The 27,528-nt window shown below is 44.1% G+C and overlaps 1 protein-coding gene across 1 annotated transcript; it reads left to right on the top strand.

Moving 5' to 3' along the window:
- Positions 1-24,081: 24,081 nt before the first annotated feature.
- On the top strand, positions 24,082-27,282 carry CER1 (cerberus 1, DAN family BMP antagonist). The gene is made up of 2 exons (XM_083183440.1): positions 24,082-24,600; positions 26,998-27,282. The coding sequence occupies exons 1-2, from the start codon at positions 24,082-24,084 to the stop codon at positions 27,280-27,282; spliced, it is 804 nt and encodes a 267-aa protein (XP_083039566.1).
- The last annotated feature ends 246 nt before the right edge of the window (positions 27,283-27,528 follow it).

Genomic DNA, 27,528 nt, shown 5'->3' on the forward strand with positions numbered 1-27,528 from the left:
TGTTATGTTATGTTGTGATTATTAGACCTGGTTCAGACCTGATCGCTCATTAGCCCAGCACCCACCACCCAGGGGTACCGAGGACAGCCCTAGACTTCAGCCCAGAAAGGGGGAGACCCCTTTATTGAGGGGCTCCCCACTCCCCCAAGGACATAGCCAGGACTGACCAGCCAGGAGAATTTGTGTAAAAAGTTTCCGCCGGCAGTGGCATGTCATCGCTAACTGTTTTTGTCACTAATCTTTTTGTCCCTCATATATTTGTAACTAGGATAGATCCAAGGGGCAAAAGCTGGTTCCTGGACCCCAGTTCCCCTGTATTTCTGGAACCAGCTCCAGTTCAAAGAGTCCGCCATTGTTTTATTTAATTTTGTTACCCTTTTCTTCACAGAAAAGCATTGCGCAGATCTGACTGATCTGTGCAATGCTTCAGGGTCATCCGCTTTTAGCTTCGGGAAGACTCTGCAGCCAAATACGAATGACTTCACCATGGCAAAAAAGAGATGGATTAAGACCACAAGGAGCCCTAAGCAAGATGCCGGCTTGGGGCCCTCCTCCCTAAAACAATCCATAACACTATATTTTTGCTGCTGATTGCAAGCAGCATCACTAGAATACCTTGGCACGTCTATTGATAAATGTTCAGGTGCCTAAACCTCAGCATTGCAAAATCTCAATCAGGCTCTGAGTCTATTGGAAGTAGGTTTAATATACATTTAATGGTTAGTATTTAATGCTCCGGCTAGCCTGTCTGCCGCTAGCCCTCCCTCTCACCCTATTCAAATCATCAGGGGCTCGCTTTCCCTGAAGGCGAAAATTTTCTAATCCGGCGAACGCCACACACAACAGGGAGGATGGCGGAATGCAGGGGGGTGGCAGCCTCCCTGCCAGTGCCACTGAAGTTTCATCTTCAGCGCCTCCCCCACGAATGATTGTATTGTCCAATCAGGAGCCGAGAGGTGGTGTCGGCTTTTGCGGGTTGTTATTTTCTTCAAGATCCCTGGACTCCGGCGGAACCAAGAGGACCGATCTATGCCAGAGGACATTGGTAAGAATAATTTCTTTTCACAGGTCCCCAAAAGGATTGATTCGGACACCAGGATCCCCAGGACTACCGGACCTCGGACCCCAGGACCGATGGATGGGGACCTACCTACGTGCTCAAGATAGGTAAGTATCAGTATGTATGGGCTATGTATGTATTAAAGTTTTATTTTTCATGTGTGTTTCAGTATGTTTATTTAACTATTTCTATTACTGTAGAACTACAAGTTCCAGCGGGCCCTTTAATGCCCCACATGCTGGGACTTGTGGTTCTCTAAGTCCCAGCATGCGGGGGAGACTTGCTGGGACTCATAGTTCCACAGTATTAGACAATAGTTTTTATTATTTACTACTTTCATCAGCCCTGTACTCAACACCCAGGGGTACCGGGGACAGCCCCAGGCTTCATCCTGGGCAGGGACATTCGGGGGGGGGGCTTCATTGGAGGGGTCCCCACGACCCCGTGCCCAGGCTGACTAGTCAGGGGGTAATGCTTTTTCTGGGGGGACTTGTATAAAAAGCCTCCCCCCCAGGCTGTGGCATTACCCTGCTGGTTGGTTGGGCCTGGTGCTGGTTCTTAAATACGGGGGACCCCTAGTCATTTTGTCCCCCGTATTTTTGGAACCAGGACTGCCCCTTGAGCCTGGTTCTGGTTTTAAAATATACGAGGAACCTACTTGGTTTATTCCCTGATTTTTTACAACCAGGACCGGCTCTGTGAGAAAGCTTTCTGTATTTCCAGTGTTCCAGGAAAGAAATTCTGCTAAGGGTCCAATGATTAAAACATCCACTGGGACGCCTAAGGAACTACCCTTATCCTTCTGATCATTGCAGTATTTCAAAGTGCCAAGAGAAGACTCCATCAATGGATTGCTAAGATTACTGGCTATGCAGTGGTACCAATAATGGTGGAGCTCCAGACATCTTGGCAATCTATCATCCCACCACAACAGTTATTTGAAGAATCCTTACAAAATACCAGGAGTGTTATCAAATTGGACTACCAAAAAAGAGCCAACGAATTTAGAGGTCATGGATGACTATAACCAACTATATCACCATTTTTTTGTTTATTCTTGTTATTTATTATTTTTTTTTAATCTTGTTGCTTTATTGTCAATTTTATGCTAACTAGATATATTCTAATAGCATGCTTGTTTCATTTATTATTAATTATAATATTATAATGCCGCTGTCACGATCCAGAGTCTAAAGAACACTTACCTTTCTTCTAAGTGCCTGTCCAGACTTGCTCTGAGGTGTACACCTAATTAACTTCAGTGCAGTGCTCTTGATTTCTCTCACATGAAATTCAGAAACCAAAACCTGTCTGCCTGATTCTGACATCATCCAGCTGGGTCCAATCAGCCCGCCCTGATACTTTCCTATAAGTATGCTGGGAAAATGGTCTGGAGTTGTCAGTGCAATGGTGTCTACAGCCTAAAGGCCCCCATACACTAGGGCAGGGGTGGCCAGATTTTTGTGTCCGGGATCTACTTTTAGTTCACATATTTAGCGGAGATCTACCAATGGGCCTGATTCAGAGGTGACCATATACTGATATTTAGTTTTGCTATTCCGCATGCATGAAAGTACCGGAAACCCCTTACTGCAGACCCGTACATCTAACTGTAGGATGGCGGGCACAGTTGCACATGGCATTGCTGCCAGTAGAGATGGTAACTATATTTCTGCAGATATGAATATATAAGAATCAGCAACTGCACATACATACACAAACATACATACATACATACATACATATGTTCGCTAGGCTGCTTACAACCTACCGAACAGTCTGTATCACTGGAACCATTACCACAGCCCACAGTTATCACTCCTGAGCTGTCAGCAATCCACGTGGGATCATGCCTATATTATATGCAATTCAGAGTTTAACATCTTCCAAATGTAACACGGAATTAATATTGTTTTTCTTATTTATTTTTTTACTTTCGGTCAGTTATGTACTTATTGTCTGTGATTGGAACCTCTGCAGTGTGAATCCTGTTCTACCCCTTTCACATCACAAAATGCAGGGTCGCACTGGGACTTTGAAATGGTTCAGTCCCTGGACAACCCTGCATTTTACTCTGTTCACATCCCCTCAGCAAACTGCCAATATTGCCGGTTCGCTGACCTCACCCAGGGGCGTGGCAGAGCATCATCGGGGGAGGTGGAGGAGGCAACGCTTAGTGCTGGCGCTGCTCCAAGCACTGCCTCCTCCATTGGTGTGAACGGGAAACGAGTCACTCAACCTTATTAACCTGTTCATACCGCAAAGCAACACGGCAACGAACCGGTAAGAACCCTTCTTTTTTACTGGTTCATATTGCAGTGTTGCTACCGCTTTGCAGGACCCAGTAACCCCTTTCACATCGCACCAATTACCGGGTCGAACCGGCAAGAAACCGGCATGAACCTGGTAATCACAGTAGGTGCGATGGGAAAGGGGTATAGGTTGCTTTTTATTTTACCCTTGTATGTCCTATTGTCAGGTATTGCTAATTGCACATTTTAACCTACGTAGTGCGTCCAAGATGGTCGCCTCGCCTGGGACTCTCCTGTGTAGAAAGAGCCGTGACTGGTTCTGATAATTATGCAATGATCTCTCCTAATCCCAATGTGCGTAGGAGGAATAATCCTTGGCATCGATAACACAAAATGTCTGTCACACCTTTGTATTTTATTCATTATTTCTGTATTCTCTGAAAACCTAAACTTCTGTAATATGTTCATGTTATCTGTAACGTGTCCTGTGCCGAATTGGAGAAAATATTGTAGAAATATAATTCTTCTTCTTCTTCTTCCTTTGTTAAATCTTGTTTTTATTTGTATTTATTATTATTATTATTATTATTATTATTATTATTTATCAGGAGCAGGGGCGAATTTAGGGGTCAGGCCACCCCTAGGCACAACATTTTTGTGCCCCCCTCCCCCTATTTTAATGTAATCATATATGTATATACATTGTTATTTATATATTTCATTACAATTAAACTCTAGCCCACCTCAATATTTTTTTAAGCACTCTGAACTGCTCACTGTAAGGAGGACCCGGAGGACCCGGGGGGGGGGGGGGGGGGGGAGGCACTTATTAGAATAGTGATTAGCACATTGTCTTGTCATTAAGACTGACTGAGCGCCCGGAGGAACTGCGCGCCGCTCAGCTCAGCTGCTGGATACACAGCAGCCAATAGACTGTGTGTGTGTAGAGTAGCCAATGGGCGGGAGCCGGCAGCAGTGAGCCTGAGCCACTTCCTGACACGCAGGGGGACCGTCGGACCCAGCCACTAAGCGGTGATGTAATGTGCATGGCAGAGTGCGTGGGCAGTGGCGGGTGACGAGCGGCACTGCCGCCGACATATGATAATTCATGTCTGGGGCGGCGGCGCTTGTCACTCGCCGCTGCCCACCCGCTGTGCCATGCTGCTATTTAACAGAATGTCAGCCTGCCTGCCGCCCTTAAATGGTGCCGCCCTGAGGCCGGTGCCTCACGGGCCTAGGCACAAATCCGGCCCTGATCAGGAGTTAATAACCCATATATCATATAACCGACTTGCATTATTCACATACAACACATACAAATATAATGTTTCCCTACCAAACCTTGAGCACATATTAGTCGGAGGCATTGATTCATTACTCCATAAGCCCCACCCATTTGTATGGTCAGCTCAGTGATCGGGGTGTAAACTTACTCCATAAGCCCCGCCCATTTGTATGGTTACCTCAGTGTTCGGGATATAAGCCTACTCCATAAGCCCCTCCAGTTTGTATGGTCACCTTAGTGATCAGGGTGTAAGCATACTCCATACGCCCCTCCCATTTGTATGGTCACCTCAGTGATCAGGGTGTAAGCCTACTCCATATGCCCCTCCCATTTGTATGGTCACCTCAGTGATCAGGGTGTAAGCCTACTCCATACGCCCCTCCCATTTGTATGGTTACCTCAGAGATCAGGGTGTAAGCCTACTCCATTTACTTTCCATTACCACCTCTAATCTCATTTACCCACCAGCCCTCATTGCGACCTCCTGACCTTTTGGAGCATTTATTAATATAAATAAAGACAAATTCACACAAAATATATTTAATAAATAAATTCAAACTTTTATTTTAAGTAAAATGTATATGTTATTTTTGCTCTGCATTATAAAATAGGGAATACTGGAACAGGATTGTTCCAGAACTCTTACACACTTGTCCTATAAGAGGAACAAGATGGTGGAGTCATCCATTAGCACTCAGGAGAGGAAAAACCCCCTGTGGGGGAAACCTCTGGGGACCCATGGCTGACGGACTGCCCGTCCCTCTAGGCATTAAGAGACTTTGCAGAGTTTGCCCAAACCACCCACCCACTAACCTTATATAACCCGTCATCCCTTCTGTCACCCCAAATCTGTATTTTAACTTTTTTCCCAGATGATGAAGAACGCACCCGATGGCACCGGGGGGCACGCGCATGTCCACAGTAATGGGGGGGGAGAGACAAGGTAGGGGGGAGAGACAGACAAGGTAAAGGGGCGAGACAGACAGTGGCAGTTGCAGGGCTGCAGCACAGTCCACAATTCGGATAGGGGAGCCCCACCAACTGCCACTCTAAACACCACAGTCTGGACTTACTGGCAGGTGTGGCTCCCCTTTTTGAATTTGCGACATTGGTGCAGTCCCACCTCTGCAACTACCACTGGCAGCAAGTCCAGGAGCAGAGCATTTTGTCCCTCCTGGAATGGGTCATGTTGGGAGGTACTTTTAGTTCACATATTTAGCAGAGATCTACCATTATCAATGGGCCTGATTCGGAGGTGGCCCATGTACTGATATTTTGTTTTGCTATTTTCCGCATGCATGAAAGTACCGGAAACTGCAGACCCGTAAATCTAACTGTACGATGGCGGGCAGAGTTGCACATGGCATTGCTGCCAGTAGAGATGGTAACTGTATATTTCTGTAGATATAAATACATAATAATCAAGAACTGCACAATCAGCGTGAATCTCAGCCAGTCAGTCGGCGCACAATCAGCGTGCGCCGTGCGGCCAGTGTTTTCAAAACAGAAGCGCTTCCCGCGCCGCCGCATAGCACTAGTTATTTCTTATTCACTGAAGGGACCCCGCCACCGCCACCAGCTTTATACTCAGAGCAGCTTGCAAGGACACCACTGCAGGCTCCTGTCAGAAGCCGGCATGGACCCCCTTTGCACGGGGGGCGAGGGTCGAACTGCCGCCCTCCAGTGGCCGGCCCTGCATACATACATATACATTAGGGCGGAGTGAAAAAACTGAAAGTGAGAAATTCAAAATCGGCTAGTGTGGGAAAGTTGTGACTTGACCTGAATAAGAAACGTGCAAAAGCATTTTGATCTGAGTCAACATCTTCTGTTCTGGCAAGAGGCCTAAAGTTTCACTTTTTAGATGAAAATAATGAAACCTATGAAGATGCTCCGATCTAGTTATAATTATGTCAGGATGTCTTAGAGTGGTTCATTAATATACTTTAGCATAGTAAAAAACAGTACGAGCTTGTCCTAGTGCAAAGTGACTGACTGGCGGGAGAAAAAATCCCTAATAATTGACCCATTTTCATGGTCACAATTGTGAATATTGTGTGTTTTCTCCTGAACGTGTTTATAATAGAAGAAGCACAAATACTCTAAATGGAATTTCAGTGACACTGTGTGAAATATAACACTGCATAATAGCCCTTAATCAGACCTGATCCCAGTACAAATTTGTTCTCAAAATGGGCAAAACAAATGCTGCATTGCAGGTGGGGCAGATGTAACGTGCTGAGAGAGTTAAATTTGGGTGGGGTGTGTTGAAACTGAAATCTAAATTGCAGTGTAAAAATAATGCAGCAGGTATTTACCCTGCACAGAAACAAAATAACTCAACACAAATCTAAAGGTGGCCATACATCTACAGATCGATTGTCAGATCTGGCTAGTTGGAAAAAAAACCTGGTAATATCTGAATGACAGTTTTTGGCAGTTTTCCAGCATTTCAAAGCAAAGTGCTCTCATCCATTACCAGTATTTTGTTCCAAACAGACAGATCGGACAATAAATCTGTAGATGTATGGCCACATTAACTCCCTCTGCACATGTTACATCTGCCCCACCTGCAGCTGCATTACAGCATATAATTATGCCAGAGATAAGCCAATATATTAACAGTTAAATACATTAAAGTGCATTATGCTGTAATAAGTATTGCTGATCAATCCTGCCTAGCAGAGCCATCTTTTTGTATGGGCTTAATGGGCACTTGCCCAGGGGCCCCAGGTGTATAAGGGCTCTATGTTGATAGCTGAGGATCCCCTTTTTCCAGGGATACCAGAATTTTGAAAATCGGCCCAGGGGAACTGCAGATATCCAACTTCAAAGCAGCAGTCCACATCCGACCTGTTAAATACAATTTCCAGTCATATTTCTCAGGTTTTCTCTGACACTAGCGGCTTGTCTCTATCATGCCCAGAACCAGAGATATCAGCCTTCAAGCAGCCGGTCCCTGCTCCAGCTCCAAACTACTGGTGTAGTTTTATATTTTTGTCAATGGATTGCTCTGGCTCCTGATCTCTGATACCCAAGTTCCCAGCACCTCCTGAAAGTTGGGACTCCAGGTTTTTATCCTAGGCTAAGAAATCTATTTCCAGATAATGGCGATATCTGCAGTCAAACAAGCTGCCCTTCCACCGGAAGATGACGAATATTAAGCCCACTCCATTATCCAACCATCCCCTGGGTATAAAACACCCCCTACCTCCCTGGAAGTCATTTACAAGGGACCCTTCATACAGCTCAGTGCCCCCTTTCACACGTTAGTGTTCACCCTCCCACCACCTGCACAGTAAAGGAGTAATTATCACAAATTACTGCTCCAGGTCCTACATGTTGAATGGAAGATAGAGCACCCCCTGCCACCCGTGGGACATCAAAGCTGCTGCTGATAGCACCCCCCACCCCTAGGAGGGGAGAATGGGTAAGGGCCCCAGTGCATTGCTTTGCCCAGGTGCCCACACTGCTGTTAAGACGGCCCTGCTGCCTAGAAATAAACACAGTGATTGGCATATATGTACTGCTGGACACCACTCATAGAATGATTAACCTGTTATTTTTTAAATCAATGTTCTTGTTTTTTTCCCCCTAAACATAAGATGTATTTGTTTATTTATTTATTTACAGTTTCTTATATAGCTCAGCAGATTCCGTTACACTTTACAATAGTAGACAGTGATAAAACAAACTGGGTAATGACAGACAGACTTGGGGGTTAGAGGGCCCTGCTGCAAGCTTACAATTTATTACATCATAATACACTTCAACGTATTTAACAGTTAATATATTGGCTTATCTTTGGCATAATTATATGCTGTAATGCAGCCCTTTTATGTTCCCAGCATAGGGGATGCAACACTGTTTTTCTGTCAATAAACAGAAGTGATATGTAAAATGATACATTAGACAGTTTACACTTACTTGTAATACTTATTGTAACAGTTACTGTTTTTCAATAACAGACTGCAACAGTTATTTCTTATTTATATACACAGGATTGTCTATCTTTGTATATGCACTGCAAAGAGAGCAGCATAAATCCAATTTCATGTATTTCAGTGACACTGTGTGAAATATAACACTGCATAATGGCCCTTAACCAGACCTCAAAATGGGCAAAAAAAATGCTGGACTGCAGGTGGGGCAGATGTAACATGTGCAGAGAGATTTAAGGTGGCCATACATCTACAGATTTATTGTCCGATCTGTCTGGTTGGAACAAAATCCTGGTAAAAGATGAGAGCAAATGACAGTTGACCATTTGCTTTAAATGTTGAAAAACTGTCATTCAGATATTACCAGCTGTTTGTTCCAACCGGCCCAATCTGACAATCGATCTGTAGATGTATGGCCACCTTTAGATTTGTGTTGAGTTATTTTGTTTCTGTGCAGGGTAAATACCTGCTGCATTATTTTTACACTGTAATTTAGATTTCAGTTTCCACACACCCCATCCAAATTTAACTCTCTCAGCACGTTACATCTGCCCCACCTGCAATGCAGCATTTGTTTTGCCCATTTTGAGAACAAATTTGTACTGGGATCAGGTCTGATTAAGGGCTATTATGCAGTGTTATATTTCACACAGTGTCACTGAAAGTATTTGTGCTTCTATTATAAACACGTTCAGGAGAAAACACACAATATTCACAATTGTGACCATGAAAATGGGTCAATTATTAGGGATTTTTTCTCCCACCAAAGTCAGTCACTTTGCACTAGGACAATCTCGTACTCTTTTACTATGCTAAAGTATATTAATGAACCACGCTAAGACATCCTGACATAATTTTAACTAGATCGTAGCATCTTCATAGTTTTCATCATTTGCACCAAAAAAGTGAAACTTCAGGCCTCTTGCCAGAACAGAAGATGTTGACTCAGATCAAAAAGCTTTTGCACGTTTCTTATTCAAGTCAAGTCACAACTTTTCCACACTAGCCGAATTTGAATTTCTCAATTTCAGTTTTTTCACTCTGCCCTAATATACATACATATACATACACAAACATACATACATACAGTACATATATATATATATATATATATATATATATATATATATATATATATATATTTACATACATACGTAGCATCCACCTCTGAACCAGGCTCAGAGTCCCTATGCTTCCCACAATAGATTTTGTTTTGCTGACCGCTCTTACACACATAGGGCCATATTCTGCTTGCCTCGCTCAGACACCAATTCATTTGCATAGTGTATCTTAGCCCACTGCGCATGCGTACCATTCGCAAGGCGCATGTGTAGGTTTGGGCAACCGTGCACACTCGCGACCATACGAGTAGAAATACGCTAGCGAACAAACTTGTGCAGAGTAGTCGTAATGTGGGCGTATGGATTGGCGCGGCCACAAATCTGGGCACAACTAGGCGGTAACCAGGGCGTATTCTGGGGTGGTGACTACATGTGCTGGGCGGTGGCTTCGCTCCACTGTGAGAGCGCTCGTACTGTTTGAGCTTAAAATCATTCGCTCGGTAAAAGTAAGTCTCACGCCTCGCAGGCCAGCCGCTTCTCTGCCCCACATTCGCAGGGACAATTGCTAAAATACCTACACACAATATGCACCTATGCAGCATACAAGTTTCTCTACTATTAATTATATAATCACATATATAAGAATGGTAGATGCTATATGTGATTGGATTACTAATAGTATTACTAATACTGGCCATAGTGACCTTCAAATGAAATTGGTTTTATATTGTTATATTTTATTTTGTATTTGAATTGCTTTGATACCTTTATGTTTATTTTTGGATTGCATTTGATTTCTATTTTAGCACAGTCTGTCTTTTTCTCTCTTTGTGATCTTTCTATGATCTTTCTATATGTGGTCCAAGTACCCGCATCTGACTGCTGCCTGAACAGAATATTTGTGATTGCTCATAAATTGTTACACCGTGGTCCGACAGGGGCGCAGCCATTTTCTTCTGTTCTAGGATCTATTAGTCAGCCAGCAACTGATAACCAGGACACAAGCACAGAACCACTCGGGTATCATATCATATAACGGAGCAGGCGGCGGCTGTACTCCAGCAGCATCAGCCTGCAGCCACTGTACCACCCATATCAGACAATTACACCCCACACACTACATCCAGGAGTCGCTCAGGGTGTACTTGGTGCTGTGAGGAGCCTCTGTGCTGGTACAGAGCGGTAAGCCCAGCATTACAATCTGTGGGTGTGGGGCCAGACTGATATATAGCAGCTGCAGAGGGCTCTTCACAGCGTTCCGGTGACGTCATGACATCAGGGGCACTACCGGGAGCTGGCGTTCTGAAACGTCAGATGTTCAAGTTCACGTGTATTTTGTTAATTTGGCTGTGATCTACCAGCAGATGCCCCAAGATCTACTGGTAGATCAGGATCTACCTTTTGGCCAGGTCTGCACTAGGGCGACTTGTCCTTAGGACAAGTCGCCCCCGACTTCCCCCTGAGTTTCCCCGGCTGCTCCCCGGGGGAGCTTGATTAGATTGGCACTTGATGTGCCATTTTTTACATGTGATAAATCATCTCGATTTATCACATGTAAAAAACCTGGGGAGCAGGGGGGGGCTACAGAGCGGGGCTGCTGGTGGGAGCAGGGGGGACTGGGGACGCTGCGGGGGACACAGGCGGCATAGAGCCGGGCAGAGGGAGCCGGGAGCTGTCAGTGCTAGAAAAAAAAAGCCTATACAATGAATGGGCAGCCTGTGATTGGCTGAGCGCTCTCTCAGCCAATTGCTGACTGGCTGTGAGAGCGCTCAGCCAATCACAGGCCGCCCATTCATTGTATGGGCTTTTTTTGTTTTTACTACTGACAGCTCCCGGCTCCCCCTGCCCGGCTCTATGCCGCCTGTGTCCCCCGCAGCGTCCCCAGCCCCCCCTGCTCCCTCCACCGCCGCGCCGCCCCACTAGGTCCCTAGTCGGGTGGTCGGACGTGCAGCAGGTCCGACCACCCGACGCAGATCCGATGCGCACGGGACCGCGCATCGGATCTGAGGGGACATCAAAACTAGCCGATTTTGGTCCGATTTCGGCCAGATCCGACTGATCTGGCCGAAATCTGACCAAAATCGGCTAGTGTATGGGGGCCTTAAGTAGCATCTAAGGATCTGCTCCTGTGTTATTCAGCCTCCAGACCAGTGCTATTGTCATCTCCAGCACAGCCTGACTCCTAGCAGTTCTGCTGCATTCTCTCCTGCTGATTCCAGTCAGTTCTGCTCCTGTAGTTACCACAGTGTCTATCTGGTTCACCATCGATTCACCAACATTGTCATCGACCACTGCGCTTCCCATCCACCTACAGCTCTACTACCCGGTACCATCTTCTATTACCAGACACCCTTCAGAGAGTCATCATCGATTACAGCCACCATCGGTGACCTAACATCGAACAGCTATCATCATCGGTGTACTTTCTTTCAGTGACTGTGTTATTGGTACTATCCCGAGCTACATACTTACCTGCAGTGCTCCATTGTTGTCTCTGACACGCCATCGATGGTCAACATCGGTTACTGCCAAGTGAACCTCCAGAATCCAGATCACTGTGATATTGTGTTATTGGACATTTCTAGTTACTGTGTTGCTGGCTCCAGTCCAGTCCTAAAAAGTATATAATGTATGATAGTATCTTTATTAATTAGCAATTAAAGGTAAAAAGCCATCTTTTAATATTTATACTGGTCATTTGTATTACTTGTTGCTGACCTGCTATATTATGTCCCTGTATAAGGGATATAGATTGCGAAATATAAAAACAAAGTAATGAATATAGAATAGAAAGAAAATAAGAAGATTAAAATCTGTAAACTGTTTATTGAACCTGTTTTATTCTGGTACTCTTGTTTATAAGTAGCAGTGATATTGTACCATTGTGTGCCTTTCTAATGTGCAATATAGGGCCGCTGTGTGCGCTGTATTTCATGCTAGATCTGCATCACTTAAGCTTATGTAGCTATTTTAGTAATTGTTGCGGTTTGAAGTTATTAGCATATACTGTTGCAACAAATTGGATACTCTTCTCTTTAGAGCCACAATAAATCTGTCTGGCTGCAAAGATTCTCAATCAGGATTTGTTTCAAATAGTGCTATAGTTTAGATCAGGGTTGTCAGGTGTTATAGTGAGAGGCTGTGATTGCTGTATACACTTTATTAGCACATATTTTCAACCTGATAGAAGAATGTTGGTATTTCATATGCAACAATGTTTGTTGGTGATACTTTAAAATAATATCCCCAATGTGCATGCAGCAGTTTGATACATAGTCTATGTTTCTAATGTGCACACTGGCCGCAAATTGCAGATCGCATCTACAAACACTCAGAGTGGGCTGATGATTGAGATAGGGTGGCACTTAGAATAATATCCCCAATCTCAATCATCGGCCCGCTCTGAGTGTTTGTAGATGCGATCTGCAATTTGCGGCCAGTGTGCACATTAGAAACATAGACTATGTATCAAACTGCTGCATGCACATTGGGGATATTATTTTAAAGTATCACCAACAAACATTGTTGCATATGAAATACCAACATTCTTCTATCAGGTTGAAAATATGTGCTAATAAAGTGTATACAGCAATCACAGCCTCTCACTATAACACCTGACAACCCTGATCAGATAAACTATAGCACTATTTGAAACAAATCCTGATTGAGAATCTTTGCAGCCAGACAGATTTATTGTGGCTCTAAAGAGAAGAGTATCCAATTTGTTGCAACAGTATATGCTAATAACTTCAAACCGCAACAATTACTAAAATAGCTACATAAGCTTAAGTGATGCAGATCTAGCATAAAATACAGCGCACACAGCGGCCCTATATTGCACATTAGAAAGGTACACAATGGTACAATATCACTGCTACTTATAAACAAAAGTACCAAAATAAATAAAACAGATTCAATAAACAGTTTACAGATTTTAATCTTCTTATTTTCTATTCTATTCTATATTCATTACTTTGTTTTTATATTTCGCCATCGATTTCCCTTATACAGGGACATAATATATCAGGTCAGCAACAATAAATACAATTGACAAGTACAAATATTAAAGGATGGCTTTTTACCTTTAATTGCTAATAAAGATACTATCATACATTATATACTTTTTAGGTCCTACGGGACAAGATGGATGAGGAGTGCATCCTAGTTAAACTGATTTCTTTCTCTTTTCTTCATATAGTCCAGTCCTCATCATCTCAGTGATGTTTTGCTTATCTCCAGTCTTCTGATGTTACTTACCTGTCTATGTGTGCAAAATTCATTAAACAACCAAGTTTTCATTTTGCCTCAGTGTCAAGTCCGTCCTCAAGTGTGACAGCCGCTGCCACTGCCACGTGCCGGTAACTCACCTGTGATCGGAGCCCAGGACCCGCAGAAGATTTGTCTGTGGTCCCGGCACCCCTGTCCCTTCCTGGCTTCTGCTTCTAATCTAAACGGACTATCACAAAATGTCTGCCCCCATACAGCAAAAAAGTGTCTTCTGTATGGGGGCAGACATTTTGTGATGGTCCGTTTGCATTAGACGTTGGAGCAAGGAACTAACAGGGGAGCCGGGACCATAGACAAATCTTCTGCGGGTCCCGGGCTTTGAACCACAGGTGGCTGGGGGGGTATTTAACTGTGGGGGCGCTGCCTAAATTTCGGTGGGCGGGGCGCAATATTTTTTAGTTACGCGCTGATACCCTTATTGTGCTTAATACCTGCAGAAGTTAGTATGTTTAATCAGACTGCTTTATGGTGAGTCACATAAATATATCTAGTAGAAGTACACCAAAGTGTTAATTACCCTTTAAAGACCAGAGGCGTAGGGAGGGCGGAGCCGTCGGAGCACATGCTCTGGGCGCCGACATATAACAGGGCGCCGGAGTCGCGGCTCCTCTGCCCTGCTCGCCCGCTCTCCTGCTCCCCCACTCCCCGCTGTGCTTAAATTCTCAGCCGCAGGTAGTGGCACAGCCTCTTGTTTAGGCTGATTGAGCTCTGGCGCTCCAATCAGCCCGTGCCGCATCTATGGTTGCCGGGCAACCAGAGACGTTAGTTCTCCTTCCACCTTCGCCCCCCCCCTCTGCGGGCCTCCTCCTTCCTCTTTGAGCCACTGCCCGGATTCTGCGCCGCCCCCTTTCCCCCCCTCTACATAGCAGCTGCAAATGTGTCCCTCCTAGCAGCATGAAGTCCTTCACCCCTCCGCCCCAGCACTTCCATCTGCCTGGCAGTGGCAGCTCCCCCTCTGTTCGTCATTGGGAGCTCCATCCCCCCTCTGCCTCACCATCTTTCCCCACCTGACAGCGGCAGCTCTGTCTCCACACCCTGTGGCAGGCTCCAGCAGCTCCATACCATATAGACACCACTGTGTGTGTAGCTTTATGGGGTCATTATGTGTGTGGCAATATGGGGCATTATATGTGTAACACTATGGGGGTATTATGCATGTGGCACTATGGGGGGCTTTATGTGTGTAGAAATAAGGGGGGCATTATAGGTGGGCAACGAGCATGTAATCTCCCCAGACAATGATCATGTAAACCCCCAGGCAACGAGCATGTAATCCCCCTGGGCAACAAGCGTGTAATCCCTCCTGGCAATGAGCATTTAGTCCCTGTGGCAATGAGCATGCACCCCCTACCCGTGTCAAGGAGCATGTAACCCCATGGCAAGGAGCATGTTAACCCTGGCATCGAACATGTAACTCCTGACAACGAGCATGTAGGTAAGCACACTTTTATGGCATAATATGTAATGGGCATTATGGTGTGTGACATACTGGGTGACATTTAATAGGAGTCAATTTCTGTTTTTTTTTTAGATATTTTCGCATAAAAAAGGTGATTTCTCTTTTTTTTTTTTTGTATTTTTTGGCCAAATCGCACATTTAATAGGGTGTGCAACGGCCCGTTTTCCGCATTTATTGGCGATAAATCGCACTTTCTAAAAGAGTTAAAAATCGCACTAAAATCGCACTTAATTCGCATCCAGATGTTTTTCGCACAGAAAAGTATACAAATCGCTTATTTAAGAGCACGCGCAAATGGAAATCACATTTTTTTGGTCTATACAATTCACACTTTTTTCAGACCAGGGTCTGATGTGCGAATTGGTCAGAGACATGTACAGATCATTGTGATCTGTGCATGTTTCTGGTGAAAAAAAGTGGCGTGAGGTCCCCCCTCCTGAGCATAACCAGCCCCGGGCTCAAAGAGCCGGTCCTGGGTTCATAAAATCACGGGGCAAAACAAATAGGGTCCCCTTGATTTTATAAAACCAGCACCAGGCTCAACGGCCGGTCCTGGTTCCTAAAATACGGGGGACAAAATGACTAGGGGCCCCCAGTATTTCAAGAAGCAGCACCGGGCCCAACCAGCCAGCAGGGGAATGCCACAGCCGGGGGGAGACTTTTTATACAAGTCCCCTGGCCAAAGCATTGATCCCCCTGACCGGTCAGCATGGGCAGGGGTCCTGAGGGAGTGGGGACCCCCCCAAAGAAGGGGTCCCCCCTCCAGAACTTACCTGCCCATGCTGAAGCCCGGGGCTGTCCTCCATGCCCTGGGCGGTGGGCATCGAGCTGATATTTGGTGTAAAAAATTAGATGAAAAACTATTATCGGTACTTGTGAGTTATCCGGACGCCCGATTTCTAAATCGGGTCGGATCGGGCACATCGCATCGCATCGCATGCGACCATCGGATGCGATGCGATGCGATGACCCGATTTTTCCATAGGAATCAATGTTAAAATGGACTGAGTCCATTTTAACATGGAATTCAATGGGAAAAAGGGATCCTTTTCATACCCCTACTATCCAAGTGGGCATGGAGTTGGATATAAACCTGTGGCGAGCGTAGCGAGCCACCGAGCCCGAAGCGTGGCGAGCGTAGCGAGCCCCGCGAGGGGACACGGAATACCGTCCCCTCGCGGGGCTCGCTTCGCTCGCCACGCTTCGGGCTCGGTGGCTCGCTACGCTCGCCACAGGTTTATATCCAACTCCATGCCCACTTGGATAGTAGGGGTATGAAAAGGACCCCTTTTTCCATAGGAATCATTTTAACATTGATTCCTATGGAAAAATCGGGTCATCGCATCCGATGGTCGCATGCGATGCGATGCGATGCGATATCGCATCGCATCGCATCTGATTGTATGCCTTAACTTAAGGCATACAATCAAAAAATCGGGCGTCCAGATAACTCACAAGTACCCTATTATCTTATACCGTGGAACTATGAGTCCCAGCAAGCCTCCCCCGCATGCTGGGACTTGGAGAACCAGAAGTCCCAGCATGCGGGGCATTAAAGGGCCCGCTGGCACTTGTAGTTCCACAGTAAAAGAAATAGTTAAATAAGCACACTGACACCCATTTAAAATAAAACTTTAATACATACAAAGCCCATACATACTGATACTTACCTATCTTGAGGTCCCGTCGGTAGGTCCCTGGGTCCGGTCCAACCCTGTGAATTCATCATAATAAAGCACCTTAAGTGCCCAAATGGGTCTCCATTGCAAAGGGGGCCTGATTCAGATTTGCTCTCACTGTTGCTTACATGGAAGTGCTAATATGTTAATTCAGCAGGAAGTGTAAAGTCTAGGACGCAGTATAGGAACATCTAGAGCACCATTGGCCTGCTGTGTGGCCCATTAAGTCGCACAAGCCAGCCTCTACAGATACAACAATGAGGCCAAGAAATCTGGAGTTCCTGGCCTCATCCCTCCCCATATCGGCAACATGCAACCATCCATACCCTCCCTGCCCCCAAATGGCAACAGACTAAATCAATGACAGTATGATGTTGTAGCAACATCTAATGTGAAGTAGAATACACATCTTAGTAAATTTCCCTCACTGAAACAGAAGAAGCATCAGAACAAATATGAATCTGAAATATAGGCAGACAAAGGGCAGTATTCAATGAGAAAAATTTGCCGTGTTTTATGGCGAGTTTGTGCTATTTTCGCATTGGAAGGAGCATTTCGCTCTTCAAAAGTGAACCACCCTATTCAATGTGATATTTTAGCCGTCTTTCTAAGTGATTTTCTCCGTGTAGTAATTCTCCATCTTTTCATGGAGAACTGGAATGTGAACTTTTAAACTAAAAGGTTTTTTTTTTAATTTTGGTGTCAAAAAATCAGGAATTTTTTTCTGTGAAGGGGCATGTTATTTTTATTCATGTGCTTATAGCACATGAATATATATTTAATTTAAAAATATATATTTTTTAAATTTTTTTTTTTTTTTACACAGAGCAGCCAGCAGGGGGCTGGAGCTCTGTGTATTAGATATTCATATATTCACTGCACCCGATCATTACATATGCACGATCGGGTGCAGTGAATACTGGGTCCCCTGCTGGCTATAGGGGGGGCAGCTTGTGCTGCCTGGGTCCCGGGGAGCCCTCCTCCCCTCAACATATGTTCTGGGGCAGCCAGGGAGACTTTAATCTCCCTGGCTGCCACCGTCCCCCGGCTCCCTGCCGGCTCCCTGCCGTGGACGCTCGTCCACTGCAGGGGTTAAGACTCGCCGCGAGTGGCGGCGAGTCTTAACCACATTGAATAGTGGGAGCAGGAGTGGCAGCGAGCCCTCCGGAACAGGGCGAGTGCATGGCGAGAGAAAAAATCTCTCGCCATGCACGGAGAATATTTCTCATTGAATACAGCCCAAAGTATAGAGCTAAGACACTGCAAAGTGTGACATTCAAGTACTGTATATACTCCTGATTTTAATCAGCTGTTCACAAGTAAAAAACAGATCGAGCCATGTGCCCGTCGGGTGCCGGACCGGGTCCCGACAGTCATTTACCCGACTTTGGGATCCCGACTGTTAAAACACTGACAGACGGGATCCCGACAGCCACCGGCTATTCTCCCACGTGGGGGTCCACGACCCCCATAGAGGGAGAATAGAATAGATGGCGAGCGTAGTGAGCCACCAATGCCCGCTGCGTGGTGAGCGTAGTGAGCCCGCCAGGGGCTTTCATGCGCTCGCAATGCTGTCTGAGTCCAGCCAGTCGGGATCCCGACATCAGGCTAATGACTGTCGGGATCCCAACTGTCGGAACTCTATACAACACCCGTGCCCATCATTATGCAGTAGAGCAGGGCAGCAGTGGAGGAGTATGGGAATCTAAGACATGGGCTGTAGAAACTGCTCACATATCCGAAGAATGTTGGATTGTGTTTTCCCACCCTTTGTATTCCTATAATCTTTTTGACAAAAACTTCCATAAATAATATTTTTTAAATAAAATTGTTTTATGCATTCTGCCTTTTGCAATACAAAATCCAGCCTATTTCAATGTATATAAACTATCTGTAGCAATACAGCGGCCCCAGCATGATACATAGAGGCCATAGGTAGCATAATAGCGGAGGAAGCTGAACTCTACAGGCAAGCATCATGTATTTCCTTTAGTAAATGACTTATTTAAGTAATGGTATTGTGGTCTGTATTTTAAGGAGATGATGGAGTGAGTTTCAGCAATCAGTGAACCATAATTATCACAAATAGGCAGTCAGCATTTCGCATGGCCTATGTTGACATGTTAAAGAGAACATGAATGAAATGAATATTGTGTTTTAGCTTCTGTCTATAGGCATTCATTCAAAGAGTACATAATAACAGGTGATGTCATGTTCTGTACTTCTCTTGCAGCATAATTACATGCTTTGATGCAACTTGCTTACACTGCCTGTGCAGAGACTTTGGTAGATCCTTGTAATAAAACAATGGCCACAGAAATGTCATTACATATTACACAAATGAATAAAAGCTAAAACCCCTTTTCATGTGAAATTAATGTTTTGGCAATTATTATTACAATATTAACTCTTCTTTTTTATTAAACCAACCTCAGAATACTTATAAAGGAGGAATTCCTAGTTTTTGGGGGAACGTTGTTTTCTAAATATTAAATAGAACTGATTTGCAGCAATCGGGATCAGGATGCCCTCTGGATGGAGGCAGAAAAAAAGTTGGAAAGATGGAAAGGTACAAAATAAGCATTGGAGCATTATATACAAAGTGTATATTATATACAAAGTGTATAGCAGTTTTTTTCAACCACTGTGCCGTGGCACACTAGTGTGCATTGAGCTGCTCTCAAGTGTGCCCCCAGATCTAAAGATGCCCAAACCAGTTTACAGCCACCACCAGTTTGACTGTTATTTACTGGTCTCTTATTTTAATGTAAAGGGCCAATGTATTTTATTTTTGTTACCTGTGGGGACCAATGTGATTGTATTTTTCTATATGGGGGCCGATAGGCCGGGGTTAAAGTGAGGGGGAACACAGTGGAACTGAGTTCGACCACCTCTAATGATGAGGTGGAACATTTTAATGTCCACATTGGCCCTGCACAGTAATTCTCACAGAAAAGCATTCTAGTTTGCAGGGGGAACGCTACCACTGGCCCTGTCTCTGTCTAATGGGGTGAGGGGAGGGGGGTGTAATTAGTTTGCATTTAAAATCTTATTTAGTGTGCCACAAAGTAAAAAGGTAGAAAATCACTGGTGTATAGAGTAGTAGGAAGAGTGTATTGTCTCAAAGTCTGCCCGAGCTACACTTGCTGAGCTGTAAGTGTTGGCAGCTTATGGTGGTATTGCCAGCCACTCATGTTTGCAAGACAATTTGTTACACAGTTATTACTTTCTACATTTATATATCTCTGGGGATACTGGACATGTTCCCGGAGTGACAAAAACAGGTTCCCATGAAGCCCTGCACCCTTCAATTAGGCTCTACCCCTTTTTCAGCCTGGTTGGGCTTCCTGCACAGCAGGCGGAGGGGCTGCCTTTGCAGAGCACACACAGGGTGTCAACACACCTTGTGACACCAATGGACCTGTTTATTCTAATCTATGATGAAATGCAATTTCACACAGATAAGAAAGAAAAATTCACAAGGAAGAATCAGGCGCTTTAACAGGGGCTGAGTTTCTATGTAAGCAGCTGCTCAAAAGAGGCGGTAGTCAATCCCCACAAAGATAAAACTTCAACAGTCACGCACAAGGCATGTGAGCAGCGCTAAAACATTAAGGACTAAAAGGCAAGTTACTTTTACTGTAAATATGACCACATTAAATACATATAAAAACAAGGTATAACAAATGTGTGAAAATGAATAAAGCGGTTGGCAATGACACGTCACAGGATTGGCTGTTGGATTGGTGGGAGACCCAAGTATAAATTGAACTCACAAGGTAAGTGCACTTTACCGGTACAGGTATATCAATGTAGTTAGTGGTGGGCTCCGCTTTTCATCCGATGAATGTCCTCACTAGTTTTACGGAGCTGTAGGCTGCCGCTGGAGGGAGTGTTGAGGCTTCCACATACTGGTCCCTGTATGCGGAAGCCTCAACACTCCCTCCAGTGGCAGCCTACAGCTCCGTAGCGATGTAGGGGCATTTTCTAAGTGCCAGATCGCTTAGAAAATGTCCTGAAATTGCTCACAATTAGTGTAGGCCCAATTAGCCTGTTTCCAAACAAGATTTCAGATGGAAATCAGCACCACATAGATTAAACCGAAATAGAACACTTGAAATGTAATAACTGTACCACTGACTGGAATATCAGATAGCCAGCTACACACTAGGAGGACCACGAGTCATCTAGAATGCTAAAAAAAATGCATTCATTTGTAAGGCAACTATTTTGCCTTTAAAGGCTAATTTGCAATGTATTTTCTTCTTCGAAAAAAACTTCCAAGACAAGTTTATTCTTTAGGAGGAGGGAACAGAATCTGTGTTACATCCTGTGATGATAATTTGCAATGTAAAAACCTCCACCAGCAAGAGGTAAGAATTGAGATTTAAATATCCACAAGTACAATGAGAGATACACAGGCTGCAAATCTGTGTCCTATGTCACAATAATAAGTGGCACTTGGTTCAGCCAAATTAGCAGGTAATAAAAATGAATCCCTTTGAAGTAAGATGCAAATAATGACAAACGTATTTAGCTCGGATCAACATGACAATAATTAGCAGTAATCATCACACTGTTTTGAAGCAAATGGTTGCCAACCTAATTGTTGATTGAAATTTCCAATTGAATCAAGCGGTGTGTGGATTACAAATCCTGGCACTGAGCTAGCAATTATTGTCAAAGCCAGCCTCGGAAATAGGTGTTTCTTTTTATCTTGCTGTCAGGATTTGTGAGGCTATAGTTAAACCTTCAAGTCTTTTCTTCACATAAACAGGATATTTAAAATGTTGTCAGCTAAGATTTTCAAAGGAAATGTTTAGTTTGTAAATGTTTTTGCAACTTCTCAAGATGGTCTCCAGTGTCTCTGTAATTTGCATATTTTTTTTCCAAAGGTCTATTTTCTTTCCCAATTGGACATTGTTTCCAACAATGTTTACCTTCAATCTATTGGTAGGTGCTTAGAATCGAACATTGACTTTTTCCCACATGCAGGAAAAAAAACAAAATATTTATTGTCACAATCAAAATGCACAATTACAATCTACATAGTGGCCCTTATTCTAGTTGAAACGGACGGATGCGTATTTTCGGATGGCCACCGCCTACCGTACGGATCGCTCACACCGTCTGAATGTGGTAAAACGCTGAGCGAACAGACCACGAGCGGATGTTTCATCTGAACACCTCCCTTATCTGTGAAAACCTCCCCCATCCTCGGATGGTCGCAGACCATAGAATGATGGACCAAGTGGTCAGGCAGCACCGAGTGCTCCAGACCACTCGGACATTTTTCCATATGAAAGCAGGGATATGGACGGGCAGCTGACATCCGGCTATGTCAGCGGTCCGCCCCCCACACGTGCATGACGGCCACATTACCATACGTAGCCCAGCGTTTTCAGGGGAACGCCCATGGCGTACGCATATGGTAATGAGCCAAAACATCCCTTCACGCCCCTCTCCACCCCCTGCTCAGATGGATCCGACCCATCATTTTCTGCATGGAATTCACACCATGTTCGGACGTGCAAGGCGTTTACACATGCACAGAAATGCCTCTGCACATGCGCAAACACCAAACATCAGCTTTCCGAACGCACACACAGCGGTCTGACTCAATTAGAATAAGGGCCAGTGTGTTTATCTTCACATTTTAATATTCATTTTAACTAATGTTGTAAAAAAATATACATAGAACCGGTAGAGTACCCCTTATCCGGATATCTGTTATCCAAATTATTCCGAAAACTTCACTTTCCGGAATGTACTTTTTTTTCCCACTAAAAGCACAACTGGGGACATCTGTAACTGAAACGGTGGGCTCACTCATAGAAATGCTGGAAGGGCCCCAGGGAACACAGGCATTCCCCTGCCTGATTGGGGCGGGTGGATAATGTCACATGACATCTGCCCCTGCCCCCAATTCGCAGAACATCATGCAGTGGAAATGTAAGTCCTGGGCTACTTTTCGGTTTCAAACAGAGGAAAATCATTCGATGGTAAGTAACCATTGAAGAATTTTTCATGTGTGGATGCTTGCGAGTGGATGTGTAAGCATCAGGTTGATCACTATTGGTCGACAGGCACTAGGTCGACACATGACAAAGGTCGGCATGCATTAGGTCGACACAAACAAATGGTTTCCATGAAACAGGTCGACATAAGTTTTTCATGTTTTTATTTGCAATAATAGAGCTTGTTCATATTTTACCATATCAGTAGATGTGGGGGGGAAATATTACAGTGTGCGGAAGCATGGCGATCACAGCGACTCATGGAAGGGGATGTGGTACACTTATATGGTGTCCATGTCGACCTACGACTAATGACTGTCAACCTAAAACTTGTCGACCTTATGATCCATACCCTTTATAGCAACAGTACCGGGTAAACTTACTAAAGCTTCTAAAAAGGAAAAGAGGTGATGTTGCCCAAAACAACCAATCAGATTCTGTCTATAATTTCTCTATTGCATCTTAGAAGATAACAGACAGATGCCCTGATTTCAATTGAGTAGGTAAGCCGCAAAGCTCGCAGCTTACAGAGGTCCATATAACGCCGCCCCGGCGATTACACGCCCCTTCCACCGCCGTTTCGCTTTGCCGAAATTTACATTGGAACGCCCAGTGTTCGCATGGAAACGCTGGTCATTCCCATGTTGGAACACCGCCACCACCCCCGTCTTTGACTATAAATAATGATGGAACTACATATTACTTATACAAAGGTATAATTTAACTGTAGTTAAAATATTCTTGAAATGCTTTCAATATGTGCACTGTACATGATGATGGCTTTAATGCTTATGTTGATCATGCCACTAATACACATTCAGTCTTCTTGGTCTTGCCCAGGTAAGTAGCACATTAGACATTAGAAGTCAGACATAAAAGAAACATTTCAAAAACACTTTAACACATACACATCACTATAAAAGAGCAATTGAATTAACATAAATTAAACAAAGGACCAAGATTTTATCACTGAAATCACAGGGGATGTGATAACTAGATCAGTCCGGTCTTTAAAACCTGAATGCCTCACACAGGGAGCTATGTGGCAGCAAGAAGTGGACCGCACCATGTTGTTCCAAATCTTCCACCTCATTATATTTTATGTTGTTATTGAAGCAGAAGGGAAACATGTAGAAGCAAGCGGCAGAGCCAAGCATCACCCAACCGTTTATCAGCAACACTCTGGAAAAGAGAGTGGACGTACCTGGAATTTTGTGCTGCAAGACACCTTCCTGGGAAAGGAACATGCCAAATCCGAAGCCAGTGAACATAATCCAGAGAAAAACAAAACTTCCAAGTTAAAGCTCTTAGTGAAAGAAGGACAAAGAACTGTGCAGACCATGGATTCGCCTAGGATGATGGGCCATAGCAGGACCAGAACAAACTCTTTGCCCTCTCTTTCTTTCAATGTAAGAAAATCAGATGTCCATGAAAAGTATGACAAAAAGTCCTGGGACTATTTCATATATAAAATGAATGGAGCTCCGGAAGACTTAATCTATCCCATTAAAACGCAGGAGGTACAACAGGAAGTGTGTAAAACAGTGCCATTCTTCCAGGTAAGTGAATAGCCATTACTTACATTACACTGTGCCTACATGTATTTTTAATAAAAAAAAAATGTACTCAGCAGATACAGTATTCATAGTAAATAATGACATTGGGGTTTATTCTGATTCACTCGGAAAGGCACAATCACTCTCTAATGGACAAAACCATGTGCACTGCAGGTGGGGCTGATGTAACATGTGCAGAGAAAGTCAGAGGGGGTTGTTTTATTGTTTCTGTGCAGGGTAAATACTGGTCGCTTTATTTTTACACTGCAATATAGACATCAGTTTGAAGTACACCCCGCACCCACATCTAACTCTCTCTGCACATGTTACATCAGCCCCAGCCCTCTGTGCTATGCAAAGCCGTCTGCCCCCCCCCCCCCCGATGTCGGCACCGCGGGCAGGGGGAAAGCCGCTCAGTGTGTATGCAATGAGCGGCTCCCCCCCCCCCAGCGATGAAAACGATCCCTATAGATTGTAAGCTTGCAGCAGGGCCCTCCTACCTCCAAGTCTGTCTGTTGTTGCCCAGTTTGTCTTATCACTGTCTACTATTGTAAAGCGCAATGGAATCTGCTGCGCTATATAAGAAACTGTAAATAAATAATAAATAATAATCATCATCGCTGTCCATGCACGCTGGGCAAAATCGCCCAGTGTGTATGGACCTTAAAGGGAAAAAACAGGGCTTGTTTCCCTTACCAATAAGATGCTCCTTGTACTAGAGTACTGTACTTATTATGTACACTGTATAGCTACTAAATGAAAGTTGCATGCATTGTGTTATGGGTTTATGCTTCTTCGGAACACAGTGAAGCCACACCTCCAGTCATATTCCAGCCACATATAAAGGGACAGATTAACAATGGGGCAGACAGGACTAAAGCTCCAGACTTCTACATAAAAATAAGCCCATAATCTTGACAGCATGATGATGACCAGCCACCCAACTGCTCAGTATAATATTTGTATTTCTGTTTTTCTCAAACTATGCAATTCTACTATTTTAACGTATTTAGGGAGACATTGGCAGACAATTTAGGGAATGTACATGCCAATATGGCACTAGTCACGCTAACATAACACTGGTCCCATCCACTCTGCTTTTCACAAAAGACCCTTAAAAATTATAAGATCCTACAGGTGTAAAGGTGCATACACACGGTGTGATGTGAGCTTCCTGTTTTGACTATATAGTCAAAATCAGAATAACACATAGCACAAATCACACAGTGATGCCGATGTGCATATCTGTAGACTCGGCATCACAAGAAAGAGTAGACTGTGTAGGCAAGCCAATTGTGACTATATTCTATACAGTCTCTAGTGTTCTAATATATTATTACTATTACCGGTTTCTTATATAGCACACACATATTCTGCAGTGATTTACAGAGAACAGTTGAACATTCACATAAATCCCTGTCCCAGTGGAGCTTACACATGTGCACGCACAGACATTCTAGGGTTAATTTGTTGGGAGCCAATTAACCTACCAGTATATTTTTAGATTGTGGGAGAAAACCTGAGTACCCGAAGGAAACTCACTCAAACACGGGGAGAATATAAAAACTCCACACAGTTAGGGCCATGGTGGGAATCAAACCCATGACCTCATGCAAACCATTACACCATCGGTACTAGTATAGTCTAAATCTCTATTAAATATAGTCAAGGTTATATGGCTCTTGAGAGTTCAAGCGAAATCGCATAGTTAAAATGCACACAAGGCTTGATTCAGACCTGTTAGCAAGGCAGCAATTTTTGCAGATGGACAAAACCATGTGCACTGCAGGTGGGGCAGATGTAACAGGTGCAGGGTGTTTAATTATATTTTTTTATAAAGTTGGAACCACAAGTAGCATATCAAAGCTTCACTCCTACATAGTGAAGTGACACACTTTGTGGCCTGCCTCAATAAAGACTGCAGCCTTGGAGAGAGGTTAAATGGATGGAGATCAGCCAATCAGCTCCTGTCATGTTTCAAAACAGCCTGTAACATGGCAGTTTGGAGCTGATTTAGCTCTTACTTTTTCTTTGGCCACTCCTCTCTGGCCAAGGATTAGTACAAAGACTCCAAGGAGAGTTACATACCTGAGGAACACTAAGAACAATCTATACAGTATATGGCATTGTTCACTAGTGAAATGATCAGCTTAATTGTAATGAATATTGGTTCAACCCACAAAATGACATCCTTCAAGTATATGAAAGAAAAGGGCCCAAATGTAATGAAAGAATAACTGAAAGTTAGGCACTGCCCACAACTCGTGGGCTACTATATTTGTGCCAACGTACAATTGTTCTAATCACATTTTATTCTGAAAATATGAAATGATAACTTTGAATGTAAAATAGAGTGGTGTATTTACTTGATATTTATTAGTCAAATGTTTTTCTTTGCAGAATATTATACATGAGAATTGTGACAAATTGGTGATACAGAATAATTTGTGCTTTGGGATATGCAACTCTATCTACGTACCCAACCAGAGGGACCAGCTCAACATCTGCTCCCATTGCCAGCCTTTCAAATTCACCATGAATCACCTGACGCTGAACTGCTCAGGATCTAGCAATGTGGTAAAGGTTATAATGATGGTGGAAGAATGCAAGTGTGTTGTACATAGGTATATTCATCATGGGACAGTCTTTGCCAATATGGGCGACAAGTCTTATGGACACCAGTAAGAGCCAATAGTAGTGGCAGTGGTAATCCGGAAATGCTATATTGTATTCAGGAAATTAGGTAACATTTTCTTGAACTATTACATTAAGTGGGGATACTGTCACTTGGTTGACAAGCATTAGTTCGTCCACTGAAGGTCAATATGCATGAAGGTCGACATGACTGAAGGTCGACATGGGTTAAATTGACAATGTCATTAGGTCGACACAAGCATTAGGTCGAACAGGGGAAGGTCAGCATGGGGTTTT

Source organism: Crinia signifera, chromosome 1, assembly GCF_055691185.1.
Source record: "Crinia signifera chromosome 1, ASM5569118v1, whole genome shotgun sequence".
NCBI classification, from domain to species: domain Eukaryota; kingdom Metazoa; phylum Chordata; class Amphibia; order Anura; family Myobatrachidae; genus Crinia; species Crinia signifera.